The sequence below is a fragment of the Mesocricetus auratus genome, unplaced genomic scaffold, assembly GCF_017639785.1.
Source record: "Mesocricetus auratus isolate SY011 unplaced genomic scaffold, BCM_Maur_2.0 Super-Scaffold_100054, whole genome shotgun sequence".
NCBI lineage: Eukaryota > Metazoa > Chordata > Mammalia > Rodentia > Cricetidae > Mesocricetus > Mesocricetus auratus.
This window is the reverse complement of record NW_024429231.1, coordinates 1,172,066-1,188,371: the sequence shown is the minus strand read 5'-3', so window position 1 is coordinate 1,188,371 and position 16,306 is coordinate 1,172,066. Positions and strand designations below refer to the sequence as shown.

At 52.6% G+C, this 16,306-nt stretch overlaps 2 protein-coding genes across 9 annotated transcripts in view; one reads left to right on the top strand and one right to left on the bottom strand.

The window, feature by feature from the left end:
- The window catches only part of Shank1 (SH3 and multiple ankyrin repeat domains 1), a 46,722-nt gene extending 45,828 nt beyond the window's left edge, over positions 1-894 (bottom strand). Inside the window, 2 exon segments of the mRNA XM_040736194.1 lie at positions 59-262; positions 413-894. Coding sequence (XP_040592128.1) covers positions 59-262; positions 413-667 — 459 coding nt within the window. The 5' untranslated portion in view covers positions 668-894.
- Positions 895-1,015: 121 nt separating this feature from the next.
- Clec11a (C-type lectin domain containing 11A) lies at positions 1,016-9,165 on the top strand. Of its 8 annotated transcripts, none has more exons than XM_040736190.1 (5): positions 1,016-1,325; positions 5,239-6,646; positions 7,210-7,369; positions 7,586-7,777; positions 8,614-9,165. In XM_040736190.1, exons 2-5 carry the CDS (start codon positions 6,584-6,586, stop codon positions 9,057-9,059), a joined length of 861 nt encoding a protein of 286 aa, XP_040592124.1. In that variant the 5' UTR covers positions 1,016-1,325; positions 5,239-6,583; the 3' UTR covers positions 9,060-9,165. The 8 variants fall into 8 exon arrangements, with proteins under 8 accessions (XP_040592124.1, XP_040592126.1, XP_040592125.1 ...); XM_040736192.1 differs by lacking the exon at positions 1,016-1,325 and adding an exon at positions 2,056-2,190; XM_040736191.1 differs by lacking the exon at positions 1,016-1,325 and adding an exon at positions 2,419-2,539.
- The last annotated feature ends 7,141 nt before the right edge of the window (positions 9,166-16,306 follow it).

The following is a 16,306-nucleotide window of genomic DNA, read 5'->3' as shown; positions in this document are numbered from 1 at the left end:
TGGAGCCAGAGTGATTGTGTTCAGGGCATGACTTCTGTTAAGAGTTCTGTGACCTCACCTCCAGGTAGGGCACCCCCTTCTCAAAGGACTGAGGGTACTCTCTCAGCAGTCTCTCCTCTTCCAGGAAGTTGGCATCCCGGCCTGAGGTGGCCGGTTGGAACAGTCCGTAGTTAAGCACATCCTGTAGGCTCTCACTCAGGGCACAGAGTACTTGCTGTTTGGCTGTCCAGATGGTGGCATCAGGGTTGAAGCGCAGGCATTTCTGGTGGGAGATAGGATGGCCAGGTTGGGTCAAGGTTCTGAGGGTTGAGGGTAGGTTGGAAAAGGGGTAGAGTGGGCCAGAGCTGCGAGTAGGGGTAAAGAAATAACCTTGGTCAATGTGTCTGTCAGCTGACCGTGAGTAGCCACTCACCGTCTGGTGCAAGTCAGGGATGCCAATCCTGAAAACCATCATGCTGAAGTGGGCGTCGTCTGGGACAGACATGGAGCGTCCCTGGAGGCCTCGGGTAGAGGCCAGGTTACCAGGTGCTCCGCTGCCCCGGCCCCGAGTCCCCTGGGGGCCTCTCCCTGGCCCGTCTGGGGAGCTGTCGGATTCCGAGCCCCCCTCGGGACACTCGCTGGCACTGTGGCGTTCCTCGTCCTCGCTTGTCGCGGGGCTGTGGGTCATCGTGGGGCCACGGGGCGACGGGGGACAGCAGCATCACAGGCGGCTGGGCAAGGCAAGGGTGACCCTCAGCATAGAGCCACTCAGAAGCTACCAGTACCATTCAGTGACAGACACAGAGGCAGTCTGTTCCCTCCGCCTTGGAGGCGAGGGAGAGCAGGCACACCCTCAGACCTCTGCGCAGACAGGCGAGGGAGAGCAGGCACACCCTCAGACCTCTGCGCAGACAGGCTCACTCCACCTCTTCAGCCCTCCTGGCACCCTTCTCCTCCCTGTCCTTGGCCCCACTTGCAACCCCCACCCCCCTGCGCTCCACTTTGCAGCTGACCCAGTGTGTCCCAGAAATCACAGAATCAGAATCACCGCGGGAGCTACTGGCCCACTTTGTCAAGCCATAGAAAATGAAGCTAAAATTAGCTGAGGACAGACAGGTGGACCAATCCACCCGGACACCATGCCCTCCTGGCCAGAGCCTGGCCTCTTCACCCCAGGGAGGCTGAGAATGACTTTTCTAGTAAAGACGTGGAGGTGTGAGTTTTGAGCCTGGGGCAGCAGGAGGTGCCCGAGAGCCGGTGACTTCACTGAAGTGTGGCTGACCACATGTTTGGAGGGCTGCTGCTGGGGAATGAGCTGTCCCTGGAGGGGATCGAGGGACACAAAGGTACAGAAAAGAGAAGTTCCCCGGAGCCGTGCCCAAGGGACCTAGGAAGGTTACTGGGGCATGCCAAGAGGATGTGTGGGAGGATAGGGAGGCTGGTCCCGGCTGGGCCGTCCAGGTGACAAGCTGCGGTGGCCTGGGTGGGGGTGGGCAGCTGCGGGTGACCTGTGAGTGTGTTTCAGGACCGGCACAGCAGGGTGGGTGGGTTGGCACTGGTGGCTCCACCGAGGAGAACTTGATCGGGTGGGGAGGCTGGGGAGGAGACTAAGAAGTGAACTGCAGCGATGCGGGGGGGCCAGGGGGTGCGAAGGGGCGTCCCTCCCTCTCAAGGTGGCCTACTGAGGGGTGCTTCCTTTCCAAATGCTGTCCTCTCCTCTCCTGTTCACCACCCCCCACTCCCCACTCTAGAACCGGAAAGCAGAATGTCTGGTCTGGTCCCTCCCACCCCACACCAGGCCCGGCTCCTGCACCGTTGCCATGGAGATGGGAAGCAGCGGAGGGTACTGCTGACTTTGGGGGAGTGGGGATGGGCTGGGGGGAGGAGGGTTGGGGAAGGAAAGACGAAATGTTTAAGGAAGAGAGTTCCAAGAACTGTAGGCGAGCGGGCGTCTAACTGCGGGCTGAGGACCCCTCCCCCTCGTGGGGACCGAGCTCCGAAGTCCCCCCGCCCCGCCCCAGGTATCTGGCTTTATTGCCCCGCCCGCCGGGCTCGTGAGGAGACTCCCGGCCTCCAGCTCAGTCCGCTGATTGCCCTACACCACCTCCCGTCTGGCAGTGTGACCTCAGCCACTCCCCCTCGGCTGACTCCGGCTGACATCCTCTCTGCAGCCCCAGCTCTACAGGAACGGGGTGGCAGGTGGGATGTAAGGTCAGCAAGGGTCGGACCCCCATAGCGCGGGCTCCACTGCCCCAACACCCAGGACAGCTCGGGCCCCTCCCCCTCCGGCCTCGAGGGAGGGAGCGGGCACACTCCGCCGGGGCGGCATGAATCAAAAGCTCGGCGGCTAAGAATAGCTGGCACGCAGCTGGTACCGAGACGGGCTGAGGAATCGGCAAGGGGGGGTGGCGGTGGGGAGAGAGGGGGTGCCCTGCGAGGCTGCGGGGGGGACAGGGGATGGCTGGCATGGCCAGGAGCCGGGCCCCGGGAGAATGAATGGAGGTGGAGGAAGGCGGGAGCTGGAACTGAGGCAGGAAGGTTGATGAGGGGACAGCCCCAGGTCAGAGAGGGAGCTGGGACTGGGGGCGGGAGCAGAGGGGGCGCGCCGACCCGCGGAGAAGGGACCGGAGGCGCGATGGGCACGCGAGGCGCGAGTGGGAAGGAACTGGAGTCGCCTGGAAGGGGCGGCGGGTCTAGGCGGCGTGGGAGGCTCTGGCCCAGACCCTGGGCTTGAAGGGGTTGGGAACCAGGGTGACCTAGGGGAGGGGCCCAGGTGCGCCAGGGTGGGCGAGGCGGGGGAGTGGCCGAACAGGGTTGGGAGGCGGGGACCGAGACCCAGCGGTGGCCCCGAAGAGCTTAAGAGACCAGTGCGGCTTAGGGGGCGCAGCACGTGGGGGATGGGGCACACCCTCCCAGCAAGGATGCGATCTGGGACGGGGCACCCGGGACTGGGTCGCAACCCAATTTGATGTCACCCGTAAGGGCCACGCTCCCTTCCACACCCGCACTCTCCCCCACACACACCCTAAATGCACACCCAGGCTGGAGCCGGCGCCAGGCCAAGGACATCCGGGGCGCCCCCGCCCTCTCCTGCAACCCCAGCTCTCGCAGCTGCACCCTACCCCAGAACCCCCCTAGGGTGTCCCGTGCCCTTACCTGCCTGGCGGGGCTGCTGAGTCCCGGTCGGCGGCGCCCGCGGCCCCTCCCCCTCCCCCCACCCCCCACCCCCCCGTACACGGGGGACCCTCAGGCCATGCCCCACCGCCCCGGAGGGCGAGCGGGCCGGGGAGGGGGCGGGCGAGGGCTGGGGGGAGGGCGGGGGGACCGCGGACCTCACCCCCCCCGCGGGCCGGGCCCGGCCATCCGCAGCGCGCCCCCCTTTCTGCCGCGCCCGCGCGCCCCTCCTTGCCCGCCCCGGGGCTGGGGTCTGGCCGGGCTACGGGCCCCGCGGCTCCCGCCGGCTCTGCCTCCTCCTCCTCCTCTGCCTGGGGCCGCCGCGCCGCCGCCGCCTGCTCCCGCTCGGCGCCTCCACTGCCACCCGGCTCGCTCTCTCGCACTAGCAGTCTCTCCCTCACCCGGTCTCTCTCTCTCTTGCTCTCCTCTCTCTCCCTCCCTCCCCTCCCTCCGCCCTCTCCCCTCCCTCCAGGAGCCCGCAGAGATATATCGCCCCTCCCCGCGCCCCCAAACCTCGCCCATCCTCCCCTCCCAAACGCGGCTCCGCCCCTCTCCCCTCGCCCTCCTCCATCCTTCATCTTCACTGCCCCATCCCCAAACCCAAATTCCACCCCTGCTTATCCCCATGTATTCCAAATGGGGTCCTGCTCCTTCCAGAGGAGCCCCTTTCCCGGAGTGCTTCCCACTCTTTCTACACATGTGGGGTGCTATTTGTATCTGTAAGGAGTCTGTCTATTCCCAAATTGAATGCTGAGGGCTATGGATTCCTGCCCTGTGTTCCCAAATGTGCACACACACACACACACACACACACACACACACACACACACATACACACACACACACCTTCCCATATAAGCCCTCCACACATGGAATACCAGAGATAGCCGTATGCCCCTTCTTCCAGCTGCTCCTGCCCTATAAACAAAGCATACCCACAGCTGCCTACTCCTTAGGGTATGCCTGCCCAGTACACATGACCAGAGACACACTCCCGGCTGGCTTCATGCACAATGTCACACCCCACTGTCACAGCATACTGACAGCACCCTGCAAGATTTACCCACATCATACTCCAGTTGCCTGCTCAGATCTGCCCACAGAAGCACATGGCAGACAGACATGCGTGCTGTCTGAGCAAGCGCACCCACCTCCTGTCCATCACAGGTGTGTACACCTGTTAGACTGCGCACCCTGTTCATAGCACCCCTCCACAGCTATCCATGAGTACAAAAGTCAGGCTTAGGGACTGCTTTCCTGCTCCAGCACAGAGAAGCTAGGAAACCTGCCCCAGGTCACCCAGCTATAAAGAGGTGGTGTCACGGATGTGTCTCCCTAGTCTCCACCGGCCTGCTCTAGTGGTCCAAAGAACATGCCTGAGCTTGTGTATCCTCGCTCGTCACGCATTGCCTCTGATTTCACACACTTGGGCACACAAAGCTACAAGTGTGCAGGTAGTTAGCGCTCTCTCTCTCGCTTGGTACATTCACAGAGGCGAGGCAGATTCATTCATCATCCCCCAGCCTTCTTGAGTCCTGACATCCACTTTGCCCCAGCTCCAGCAGCATTCTCGGAGTCACTAGGGAACACCAGCACCTCCAGAGGGCTGTTCTAGGTAGCTTCTGGGTTCTTCTGCAGCTGCAGGCTCTTGGGAACATCCTGGGATAAGTTGGAGTTGGTGCCATCTCAGAGAGCGCAGCATCTTGGCGCACCCACCCAGGTGCTGAGCAGCTGAGCCCATGGAGAACAGCTGTTGGTGTTGGCACCAGCACTGAGTGGCTATGAAGCACTCTGTAGCTCACAAGGCTGTTATGCATTGTATGGAGGTCTCCAGCCTCTAGTGAGGGACCTCTGTGCTACAATGAGCATCTGAGAGGCTGCCCAAGGTCACTCTGTCCTCCACATACCAGGCTTTCTTGAAAACTGGTGTGTTCCTTTCCAAGGCCCCTCATGGAGCTCTCAGCAGTCGAAGGCAGATGTCGGGCACCTGCTCGGAGCCAGCAGCCTTGGTTAGATGCCATCATCCCCATGACCTACACAGGGCTGCCGTGTCGCCTCTCTGAGCTGCTTGCTTTTCCCCTGCAGAGCCTGGGCCCCTGGATCTCTGGCTCATGAACTGGCAAGACCTGCTGGACTATAGCTGGAATAGCCCTGTGGGACTCATGGTCCTGGCATGGAGTGGGCATGGCACAGTCTTCCACTTCCCTGGCATTGGATCCTCCCACAGCCTTCAGCACCTCTACCCAGGCAGACACCTTGAGAACTCAGGTGCAACCTAAGCACAAAAGTCTGTCTTTGAAGCCTTTAGCCAAGGCTGTTGCTACTCTGCCAGGAACAGTGGCCTTATTAAGCAGCTTAACTGAACACTTACTAGATACTAGGAAGCCCTGCTTCAACTTGGGGATACAGAGCTACTCAAAAATCCAAGCCTTGGTCTGCAAGAGACAGATGTAAATAAACAAGACCATACTGGTTGGATTATGCCTTGAAGAAAAAGGAGGCATTTTAGAAAAGCAACTCACATGGAGGTCAGAGCTGAGGCTCCTGTGGTGAGAAAGAGCTGAGAAGAGTCTTCAGGAGGAAAGGATGGGAGGACACAGCCGAGGTGGAGGGTGAGGGGAGATGGGGAGACTGCAGAGAGCCGTTCTCTCCCAGGCCTTAGCCATGCAGGCTGCACTGAGGACTGAGGTCCAGGTTTGGCTTCTCTCCGGCTTCTGATGGGAAGGTGAGGAAGCAGGGGCGTGGGGAGTAATGTGATCTGATTTATGGTTTGGAAGGATTGCTCTGGCTGCGGCAGGCAAGCAGCCCAGATTGGAGGGGCTCAGAGGAAGGAGGGGGAAAGCAGGGGGGAGGTTACTGCAGTGGTCTAGGCTGGGATGAGGCAGCTTGCAGAATGTTCTCTGCTCAGAGCCCAGGGCTTGCTTAGTTCACTTCCTGGAGATACCTGTTCTGTGTGTCTGTCCCTCCTCCTCCTTGATGGAGGAACCACTGGGCCCCCTCCCTACCTCCCACCCCAGTATCACCCCGCTCAGAGCCTGGCCTGCAGGATAATCCTGGAGGTACATCTTTCAAGCTATACACATGCATGCTCTTCACACATGTTCCCACAAGCAGGCATACAGAAGGGCTGGGAGGGCCGGGACAGACCATCTGGGCGGCAATTGGGAGAGCCTGGAGCCTGAGGATGGTAGAAGAGTCCCCTTCATTAGACTGTGCGGTCAGTGGTGGCCACAGGATAATAACAACCTTAGCTTTCCCTGCAGTCTGTTCCCTCCTCAGGAATGGCCAGGAGGGGGAGAAGGAAACAGAGCCAAAAGCCAGCATCCATCATGGCCTGCTTTGTTCTGAGAAGGCTCATGGACCAAGGCTGAGGCCTACCCGTATCAAGGATGCCTATAGAACTTTCTCCATCTTTCTTCTGTCCATCTAAATGCTGGTAATTGCAAAATCGAGGAAAAGGGAGCAGAAGCAGCGGTCTGGAAAGCAGCAAAGGGTGGGTGTGGGGAGACCCAAGGCAGGATTAGTCCTTGGAAAGTTAGGTTTCCGGCCACAGAGGCAGAGCCTCCTGGAAGCCAAGAGGGGCGGGGAGACACATTGAAAAAGCTGAGGGGACCAAAAGTGGAAACAACCAGATCAGGAGGGGAGGCAGAGGAGAAGGCCCGGCAGAGTGGAGACCAGGAGGCTGCAGACCTGCGTACAGCACCGGGCACTCAGCAGCCCAAGACCCGGTCCCACCCCGGACATTCTGACCTCTGCTGGTTTGAGTGCAGGGAAGCCCAGCTGAATGAAGGCAGCCTGGCTCTTGGGGGCCCTAGTGGTCCCTCAGCTTTTGGGTTTTGGCCATGGAGCCCGGGGTCCCGGGAGGGAGTGGGCGGGAGGCTGGGGAGGTGCCCTGGAAGAGGAGCGGCAGCGGGAGTCGCTGATGTTGAAGGTGAGTGCTGCAGGGGCGCTGTGGTTTGGGGTGAAGGCTTGTAGAGACAAGGACAAGCAGTGGGCTTAGATGGGGCGATGCGTTCATAGAAAGAGCCCAGAGGGTAGGTGTGTTCTCTACCCCAGAATCTACAGGAGGTCCTGGGGCTGCCCACTGGGGTGGGAAATAAAGATACCAAGGAGCAGCAAGAAGAAGAGGGAGAGGAAACGGCCACAGCACCTACTTCCAGGCCCAGCCCTGTCCCCAGCCCTTCTCCCACTCCAGAGGACACCATCACTTACATCTGTGAGTACCCAGAAGTCAGAGTGCCCTGTCTGCACATCACTGACCCATCTGGAGGCCAGACCCATCAGGGGAGCCCCGAGTCCTCAGATGTGCCTGTCAAGGGCCCAAGCCCGTATTACCTCATTCATCCCATTTTTGGCAGTCCGAGAGCCGTGCCCTCCCTGGTCCTTAGGGTCCCTGACTGTGCCTCCAGATGCATATCCTGTCCCTTCACAGTGGGCCGCTTGGCGGGCCTGGATGCAGGCCTACACCAATTGCACATTCGTCTGCACGCTTTGGACACCCGTGTGGTCCAGCTGACCCAGGGACTGCGACAGCTGCGGGATGCTACTAGTGACACAGGCGACTCAGTGCAAGCCCTGAAGGAGGCACAGGTTCGCGCTGAGCAGGAGCACGGCCGCTTGGAAGGTGAGTCTTCCCAGCACCAAGAGTGCCTGGGTGGGAGGAAGCAACTCAGGGAGGTCTGAAGACCTGGGGGCCAAGAGTGTCAGGAAGCCAGAGGGTCCACACAGAGCTGGGATGTGTTGGCGCATCTCGAGCTGGACTGTAGGTGGGTGAGACACTCCTCGCTTCAACCTGGGCCACACCCTGGAAGCCCCACCCACTGTCTGGTGCCGCCCACCCACTGGCCACGCCCCCTCGGAGGTCCTGGCTCCACCCCTTTAGACTCGGCTCTGACAAGACTCCCTCTGGCCCCACCTTTTTATAACCACAAATGCTTTGGCTCTGCCCCTGACAGCCTGGCCAGGCCTCCTTGGTCACTGAAGTTCTAATCCCTCCCATTGTCCACGCCCTCTCTGTCTTCAATGCTCTGGCTCCCCCTAATTAGTTTCGACCACACCGGGACGGTCTTCTTTTAGCCACGCCCCCAACAGCCCAGTCTTGCCCTCCCTGGCCACAGCTGTTCTAACTCTGACTCCGCCCTCTTCCGGCCCCTAAAGCTTTGACTCCGTCTCCTTCATCCCTGGCTTTGCCTCATTGGTCTCCCTGCCAGAGCTTTGGCCCCGCCTCCAGGAGGCCTACCTCTACCTCATTGGTCATCGCAGTTCTAACCCTCCTCCACCTGGCTCCGCCCTCTACCCTAGTACGCCGCCCAATTGCTCTGGCTCCTCCCTTTCCCTACAGGCCCCGCCCTCTCCCGCCCCCTGAAACCTTGGTTCCGCCTCATTGATCATGCAAAGGCCTAACTCTGGCCCCGCCCCCTCCTATCCCAATGTTCTGACTCCGCCTCACCATGCACACAGGCTGCCTGAAGGGCCTGCGACTGGGCCACAAGTGCTTCCTGCTCTCGCGGGACTTCGAGACACAGGCGGCAGCGCAGGCGCGGTGCAAGGCGCGGGGCGGGAGCCTAGCGCAGCCGGTGGACCGCCAGCAAATGGACGCGGTGGGCCGGTACTTGCGAGCTGCGCTTGCCCCCTACAACTGGCCGGTGTGGCTGGGCGTGAACGACAGGCGTTCGGAAGGGCTCTACCTTTTCGAGAACGGCCAGCGCGTGTCCTTCTTCGCCTGGCACCGAGCACCCAGCCCGGAGCCCGGCGCCCGTCCCAGCGCGGCATCACATCCACTCAGCCCGGATCAGCCCAATGGCGGCGTCCTGGAGAACTGCGTGGCGCAGGCCTCAGACGACGGTTCTTGGTGGGACCATGACTGTGAGCGGCGCCTCTACTTCGTCTGCGAGTTCCCCTTCTAGAGGGCCGGACCCTGCCCCGTAGCTCACACATTCTGCACCGTACGCCCTACTGTCTGGGGTTGCTCAGAGGTTCACAAAAACCCATGAATAAATTCCGATAAGAAGAGACTTTTTCTTTTAGGTGTTGGCACCCAGAATGGCTGGTGCCAGGTCTGCACCTGAGAGCACGCCAAACATGCCCCCCTAGCCATATCAGCCCAGAGCTTATAAAGGCAAAACCCACGTTACATAGAGTTTGCCTACGTGTAGGCAGGGGCTTATTTTAACAGTTGTCCTAGTCAACTTTTGAGTAGAGTAAGCAAGTTTGATTTCAAAAGCAGAAATAGCAACCTTACTGTCTCGCTAGAACAGCAAGTTTACAAGATTCGTCACTTTAAGGAGAGTCCTTAACTTCTGGGGCCAGAGGGGAAGTGGGCTGCCAGGGTACAGCCTGTACAAGCCAGGGGCTTACATATTAGAGGCGTTTTGCTTTTTTGGTCTCTTAAGCATAGTAAGTAATGGTCACCGTCACACCTGCAATGTCCCTGACCCTCACACCATGATTCTATTTTGCGCCCTACACACTGCACCCTGCATCTTGGGCCCGAAGTGCCACCAATCCAGGCTGGTTGGGCTCCCCCTAGAGATAGTCTATGCAGCCTCTCCATGGCCCCAAGCTCCCAGCCACGCTCAGTGACAATAAACCCTTCTGTAATATAATTGAGGGACTGTGGAGACATCTGGCCTTTATCTTGCCTGGGCAAAGGAAGGACCAGACCCTGACTTTGGATACTCGTACTTGTCTTTTTAAAATACAGACTGTCGGAGAGCACATGTGCATGGGAGCATGTGGTTGTGGGCAGATGTCTGGGATATTCATGCACCCATGTAGATGCCAACATCCCTAGCTTGCTTCCTCGTGGGGCCTTCAGGACCTTAGCCCTGTCATTGTCTGCGATGTTTGCCTTGCTCCTGGGCAGAGATCAAGGAAACATGAAGCTGTGCTAGGTCCTGACATGTAATCTTGTTTGTGTTGCTCAGCGTCTCAGACCTGCTTTCCCTGGGGGACAGCATTTAATCAAGCCCATTCCAGAGAGAGACATCCACCACGCTACATCTCACGACCTCCAGAGCATGTGGTCAGACACAATCAAGGACTTCCCCACGGGAACACTCAGGTTCCTTCTGTTACTTCCTGTGTGGGAAGCCACTCTGTCACTCTTCCCTTCTCTGTCTGCTGTGGGTCCTCTAGCAAGCCCCGCCTTCCCCTGCCATGTGGCGCTGGCCTAATCTCCCTGTGTGCCTGAGGCTCACACCATTGGCGATGAACTGAGAGAGCAGAGGTTCTCCCCACCCACCTGGCTGGCCCCATGCACCTCGGGAAAGGTAGTCTCTGGATTGTTACACAGTAGCGCCTTTCCAACAGTGTTAAAAACAAAACAAGACAAAATGGGAAAAAACTTGTGGATTTTCATTGGCAAATGGTAACATTTTAAAAAGTGGAACTGCTTCATATGAAAATATATACATATGAGATACACATATGTGTAGGAAATGGTTAGAAATTTTGGGTGTCAACTGTTAATCTCAATTTTGAGGAGAAAGATCACCACCCTAAGTCATCGTGGCCAAATTAATTAAAGTAAGCAAATAATCAATGCAAGCCTTTTTATTTGTGTATACCCGCTGCCTCCGCCTAAGCGGGGTTCATGAGACCAGTCATTGAATGTGAGAAGGGACAAGGTTTTTACAGCTCAGGGCTAGGGGGTTTCCAGATGTGGGATTTGGTGGGCAAAATATGTGGGATTACAGGATAAGAAGGCAGAATAGCAAGTTAGTCATAATGACCTGGAGCAGACAGGACTGAAAGGTACAAGGTGGCCAGAACAAGGTAGTCATAACAACTTTTGAAACAAAGATAGGGTTGCGGCCGGGCGTTGGTGGCGCACGCCTTTAATCCCAGCACTCGGGAGGCAGAGGCAGGCGGATCTCTGTGAGTTCGAGACCAGCCTGGACTACCAAGCGAGTTCCAGGACAGCCTCCAAAGCCACAGAGAAACCCTGTCTCGAAAAAAAACAAAAAAAAAAAAAAAAGATAGGGTTGCAAGATGGTTATAAAAAAAACTTTGAAAGAAAGACATGGGTGTGGTTTCCTGGAACATGAAGTACAGAACCGTTTGTAGTTCAGGTTACAGGTGGGGCATAGCCCAATCCACGAGAAACGGGAACAAGCCCAGTTTGTCCTTACCATAAAATGGCTGTTAAGCCTAAGATGGAGGCAGGCTGGTTCGTCACAACATTACTGAATAGAATATCAGAAACATACATGCAAATTCTTTGCAGCCATAAATGGGGGGAGGATGAGGCAGAGGCCAGCAATAATTCTTTTAAAATATTTTTCACCTGCTAGTGGGTGTTGAAGCAGAGCCTCACATATGCTAGACAAGCATGTTACCACTGAGCTGGACCCCCCAGCCCTCAAAAAAATTATTTTACCTGGAAAATAATTGCTACTGCTGCGCACAACAACCTAAAAGGTGACAAGAAACTAAGATACATCTTTTTACATAAAAACATAGCACCGCAGGCCTCGCCCTAAGGCTGGTCCCCAAAGCTGTTGGTGGAATAGAAGGTACATCTCTGTGCATCTAGAGAACCCAACTAACATAATAGAGAAGTGTGGCAAACATGGGTGACTATAACCTGCGATTCCTTTTGTTTGCTTGTTTTTCCAGACAGGGTTTCTCCGTATTGTTTTGGAGGCTGTTCTGGAACTTCCTCTGTAGACCAGGCTGGCTTCGAACTCACAGAGATCCGCCTGCCTCTGCCTCCCGAGTGCTGGGATTAAATGCAGGCGCCACCAACACCTGGCTAACAAAAATATTCTTAATTTGTATCAATATACAAAATATCTTAAGCAGAAATAGAAACATACACACATACAGTATGACAAAAATAATCTTACATTTGTGTGCAAAAACACTGTAAACAGAAATAGGAATGTACACAATATGACAAATATAATTTTGAATTTGTATCAATATACAAATTATCCTAGACAGAAATACAAAGATAATTTTACATATGTATCAATATACAAGAATCTATATCAATGTAAATTGTCTATAACTAATAGTTGCTAAAATAATTTACAAGTAGATACACTAATCTACCTAATTATCCTATCTTGTCTATTTCCCTTTTTTCTGTACCAAATGAGATTCTTGAGTTTAACTAGTAATATTATGCCCCCAACCCTATAATAACTTACAACCCACCCTGAGAAAAACAAAAAACCATACATCTCAACTGTTGGACTTCAGAGATTGCTGTTAGGAAAATTCATTGTTTACTGTGAAAAAAGCAAACATTTAACAATATATCAAAATGAAAAGTTTAAATTTTTGATAGATAGGCATCCTAAGAATGATAACATAGAGATGAAAATAAGTATGGGAGTAGAATTTTGGGAAGATAACAAATTTTGGTAGCAATAGTCCTTAGATTTTCTTCTGTCCCACACCAGATGGCTCTTCTCATATGAGACAGAAACTCTGAATTTTTCTTTTAAGAACTTGCTTGGCTTTAGAGAAGGAGAGAGCCATACTCCAATTCTAAAGCCAGTTTTGATTTTTAATTGAGTTAGGACAACCATTATACTGAGAAGTGAGGAGATAGAGGTGTTTAGGTAGTGACATTTTACCCTGTAGAGAATATTGGTACCATAGATAAGATTTTTCTTTGCTTGGTAATTTTTTATAGATAGCATTCCTTCTTCTTTATATGTCTAGATGTCCAAGGTCTTTTGGTTTCTTAAAGATGGGTATTTCTTTTTTTTTTTTTTTTCGAGACAGGGTTTCTCTGTGGCTTTGGAGGCTGTCCTGGAACTCACTTGGTAGTCCAGGCTGGTCTCGAACTCACAGAGATCCACCTGCCTCTGCCTCCCGAGTGCTGGGATTAAAGGCGTGCGCCACCAACGCCCGGCAGATGGGTATTTCTGTTCTTCTATAAAGACAAGAACAGAACCCTTGTGAGTTTTCCTCACTACCTGTAGGATTGTCACTTCAGTAGATGAGCTATCATTTTTCTTTATCAAGAGATTTCTCCTGTTCAAATCAAATTTAATTGATTTTTATGGTGTCCATAGCTTTTCTTCTATGGAAACAAAAGTGAAACACCTTCCCTGATGTAGTACCTTTCCTTGTTTTCATTCTGGGGTCAACACATCTTTGAAGTACACTGGCTGATTTAACTCAGAAGTTTTTTCTATTGCCCAGTATCTTTCCGAAGCTGTTGTTCCTTTCTCATTAGCGTTAAGAAAATTCAAGGTTAATAGGGCATGATGCAATCTATCTCTGGGGTGTCTTGGTTCATCCTACCTGTTTATTAAGCACTTCTTTTAAAGTGCGATTATATCTCTCAACAACTGTTTTTCCTGGAGTATTACGTGGTCTACCTGTAATATGCTTTATGCTACAATATCCAAAATATGTTTCATTTTACTAGAGACATATGCTGGAGCATTGTAGGTCTTAATTTGTGTAGGTGATGGCCATAACTTCTAATAGGTGTGTAATTACAGAATCAGTCTTTTCAGAACTCAAAGCAGTTGCCATTGAAATCCTGAAAATGTTTCTATTGTATGATATACATATTTTAATTTTCAAATTTCTGTAAAATGAAATACATACATTTGTCAAATTTCATTTCTTTGAGTACCTTTAGGGTTACACAAGAGATTTATTGGGGAGAAACATAATGGCAGCTGTCTCCGAATGGGAACAGAGACAGCACGGGACTAGGTGGAGGGCAGGCTTCACCAGGTTTTGGATCATGCACAGTGAGGTAGTGGAGCATGGGCAGTGAACTAGTGAAAAAATGTAGCTTGGCATTGACCCTGAGTCATGGAGCCGGGGACAGTTGGGGGCAGGGTGGTTTTTCACTGGCCTGTTACCCTACATTCCTCATATCTAAATTACAGACAATCTGGGGTCAGGAGAGTGGGTGACATTATTGTCAAACTACTTCTTGTTATTTGGGGGCATTGAAGTCCTTGGTGTGAGCTTGATCTTCACCATCAGGTAATAATTGGGGGTGGTAGACCTCTGGTTCCATAGCTAGGGGCTGATAATCCTGTAATAACGGCTGATTAAAGATTTGTTGAGAAATCTTTTGAATTTGTTGTTGAAGAAATCTATAAAATAAGTTTATAAGACAGAGTGCAATTAGTAGGATTAGAAAAAGGAGGAGAAGGGGGGTTAAGACTGGGCAATATTCACTTCCATGTTGGACTGTCAACAATTCTTTGGCCAGAGCCATTAATCTGTTCCTTATGATTTTGGAGATCTATCTGGAGTTGACAGATTATGTCTTTTATTATACCTGGTTGGTTGAGATATGAGCAACATCACTTCCTGAGGAAGAGGCAAAGGCCACCCTGTTGTGGGACATTTGATCACACTGTGTGAGTACATGTCGCCTTTTTATTTTGATTGGTTTAATAAAGAGCTGAGTGGCCAATAGCCAGTCAGAAGAGGATAGGTGGGACTTCTGGGCAGAGAGAGGAATGGGGGGAGGCAGTGAATCTAGGCATGTGAGTTTGTGAGAGGCTGAGTAAGTTGAGCATACAGAATGGAGGAGAGGTAAAAAGCCATGTGGCAAAATATAGATTAATAGAAACAGGTTAATTTAAGTTATAAGAGCTAACTGGGAACAAGCCTAAGCTAAAGCCAAGCTTTCAAAATTAATAATAGGAAAAAGAAAGTCCAACAACATTTGGTGATCAACATAGGACATGTAAATCCACATAAGGCCTGAGATACAACCTCCTAGTAACCACAGTCTCTCACACAGTCCCATTGCTCACTATACAGAGGCATGGCTCCTTTGAGAGGCCCTGATGTTTAGCTGAGCACTTGGGCAGTCAGTGTGCTACTCAGCACTAGATAAAGATTTCCCAGAGGTGGGTAAACATGGCTCTTGGCTGGGGCCCATGGGCATGAGGCAAGGCTCTCACAGATCCAAAGTGGGCAGAGCTAGCCACCAGTGTCATATGCTAAGCTGAGGCACAAGGTGGGCCACCTGGCCACTAGGTTTGGCTCATGTGGTCAGAGAAACCCTGCAGATGTGCAATAAAAAGCCAGGTCCAGGCCACAAAAACGACTGAAGAGGTATAGTCTGCTTGAAATGTGCTTAGGTGCTGAAAAAGAGAATAAAATGGAAATACAGCCATAAAAAAATAAATGGTTTAAAGATAATCAAGTATTTAAAGAAAGAATAAAGTAGTGTAAGGATGAAAAATATTACAACATGGAATGTCTGGATCTTATGTAGTGCTTTGTTAACTTTGAATTTTTTAAGTGCTAATGGACAAAAACCAGCAGCTGCTGAGAGACATTGCATTATGAAAGCTACTAAATTAAGCCAGCACATGTATTTTAAGAATGTCTTAGCTTCAGAATGGAATTCAGGAAATGTGTTGTGTTGTGGGAGAGGTCATAACTTTGTTTCCAGAGGAAATAATAAGCTATGGATTTCTTTAAAATTAATAAAGATCAGATTTGATTCAGGAAGACTTCATGAAAATCTTGACTGCAGACATAAGGAAGAAGCCAAGAAAAACTACAGGGCAGGTGATGTATATATATATATATATATATATATTTTTTTTTTTTGGTTTTACGAGACAGGGCTTCTCTGTATTGTTTTGGAGGCTGTCGGTCCAGCCCACCCTCGAACTCACAGAGATCCGCCTGCCTCTGCCTCCCGAGTGCTGGGATTAAGGGAGTGCACCACCACCGCCCGGCTATATTCTTATCTTTTACATGGGAACAACTCTGAGACTGGATGAGACATGATGAGTCTTGTTGGCTACAGAATCCTCATGGCTTATTCCATGCCATCCTTTCATGTGGTATGGATAGAGATTTATATTACAATTTGGTTATGCAGTCCAAACAGACTTATAAAGTTGACAGATGCCTTTTGCCTCCTCAAACATAGGATAGAAATCATCTTTAGCTGATTTATGCATACTGTCCATTCCATTCTTGTGTTTCTGTGTTTTCAGAACAAAAGGACCAGACACCAATGAAGACAGGTCGCCCAGGTGACCCAGCCTCTCAGAATGCCTCTGTTGACGTTCCCTCAAAAAACCTGTAATTATATCACTAGACCCAAGATAAATGATAAATGGGTGCTTACTAGGGAAAATTACACAGAAAAATACAAAGAACTGCCAGAGCATTTCCCTGTTCTTCATACTGAATC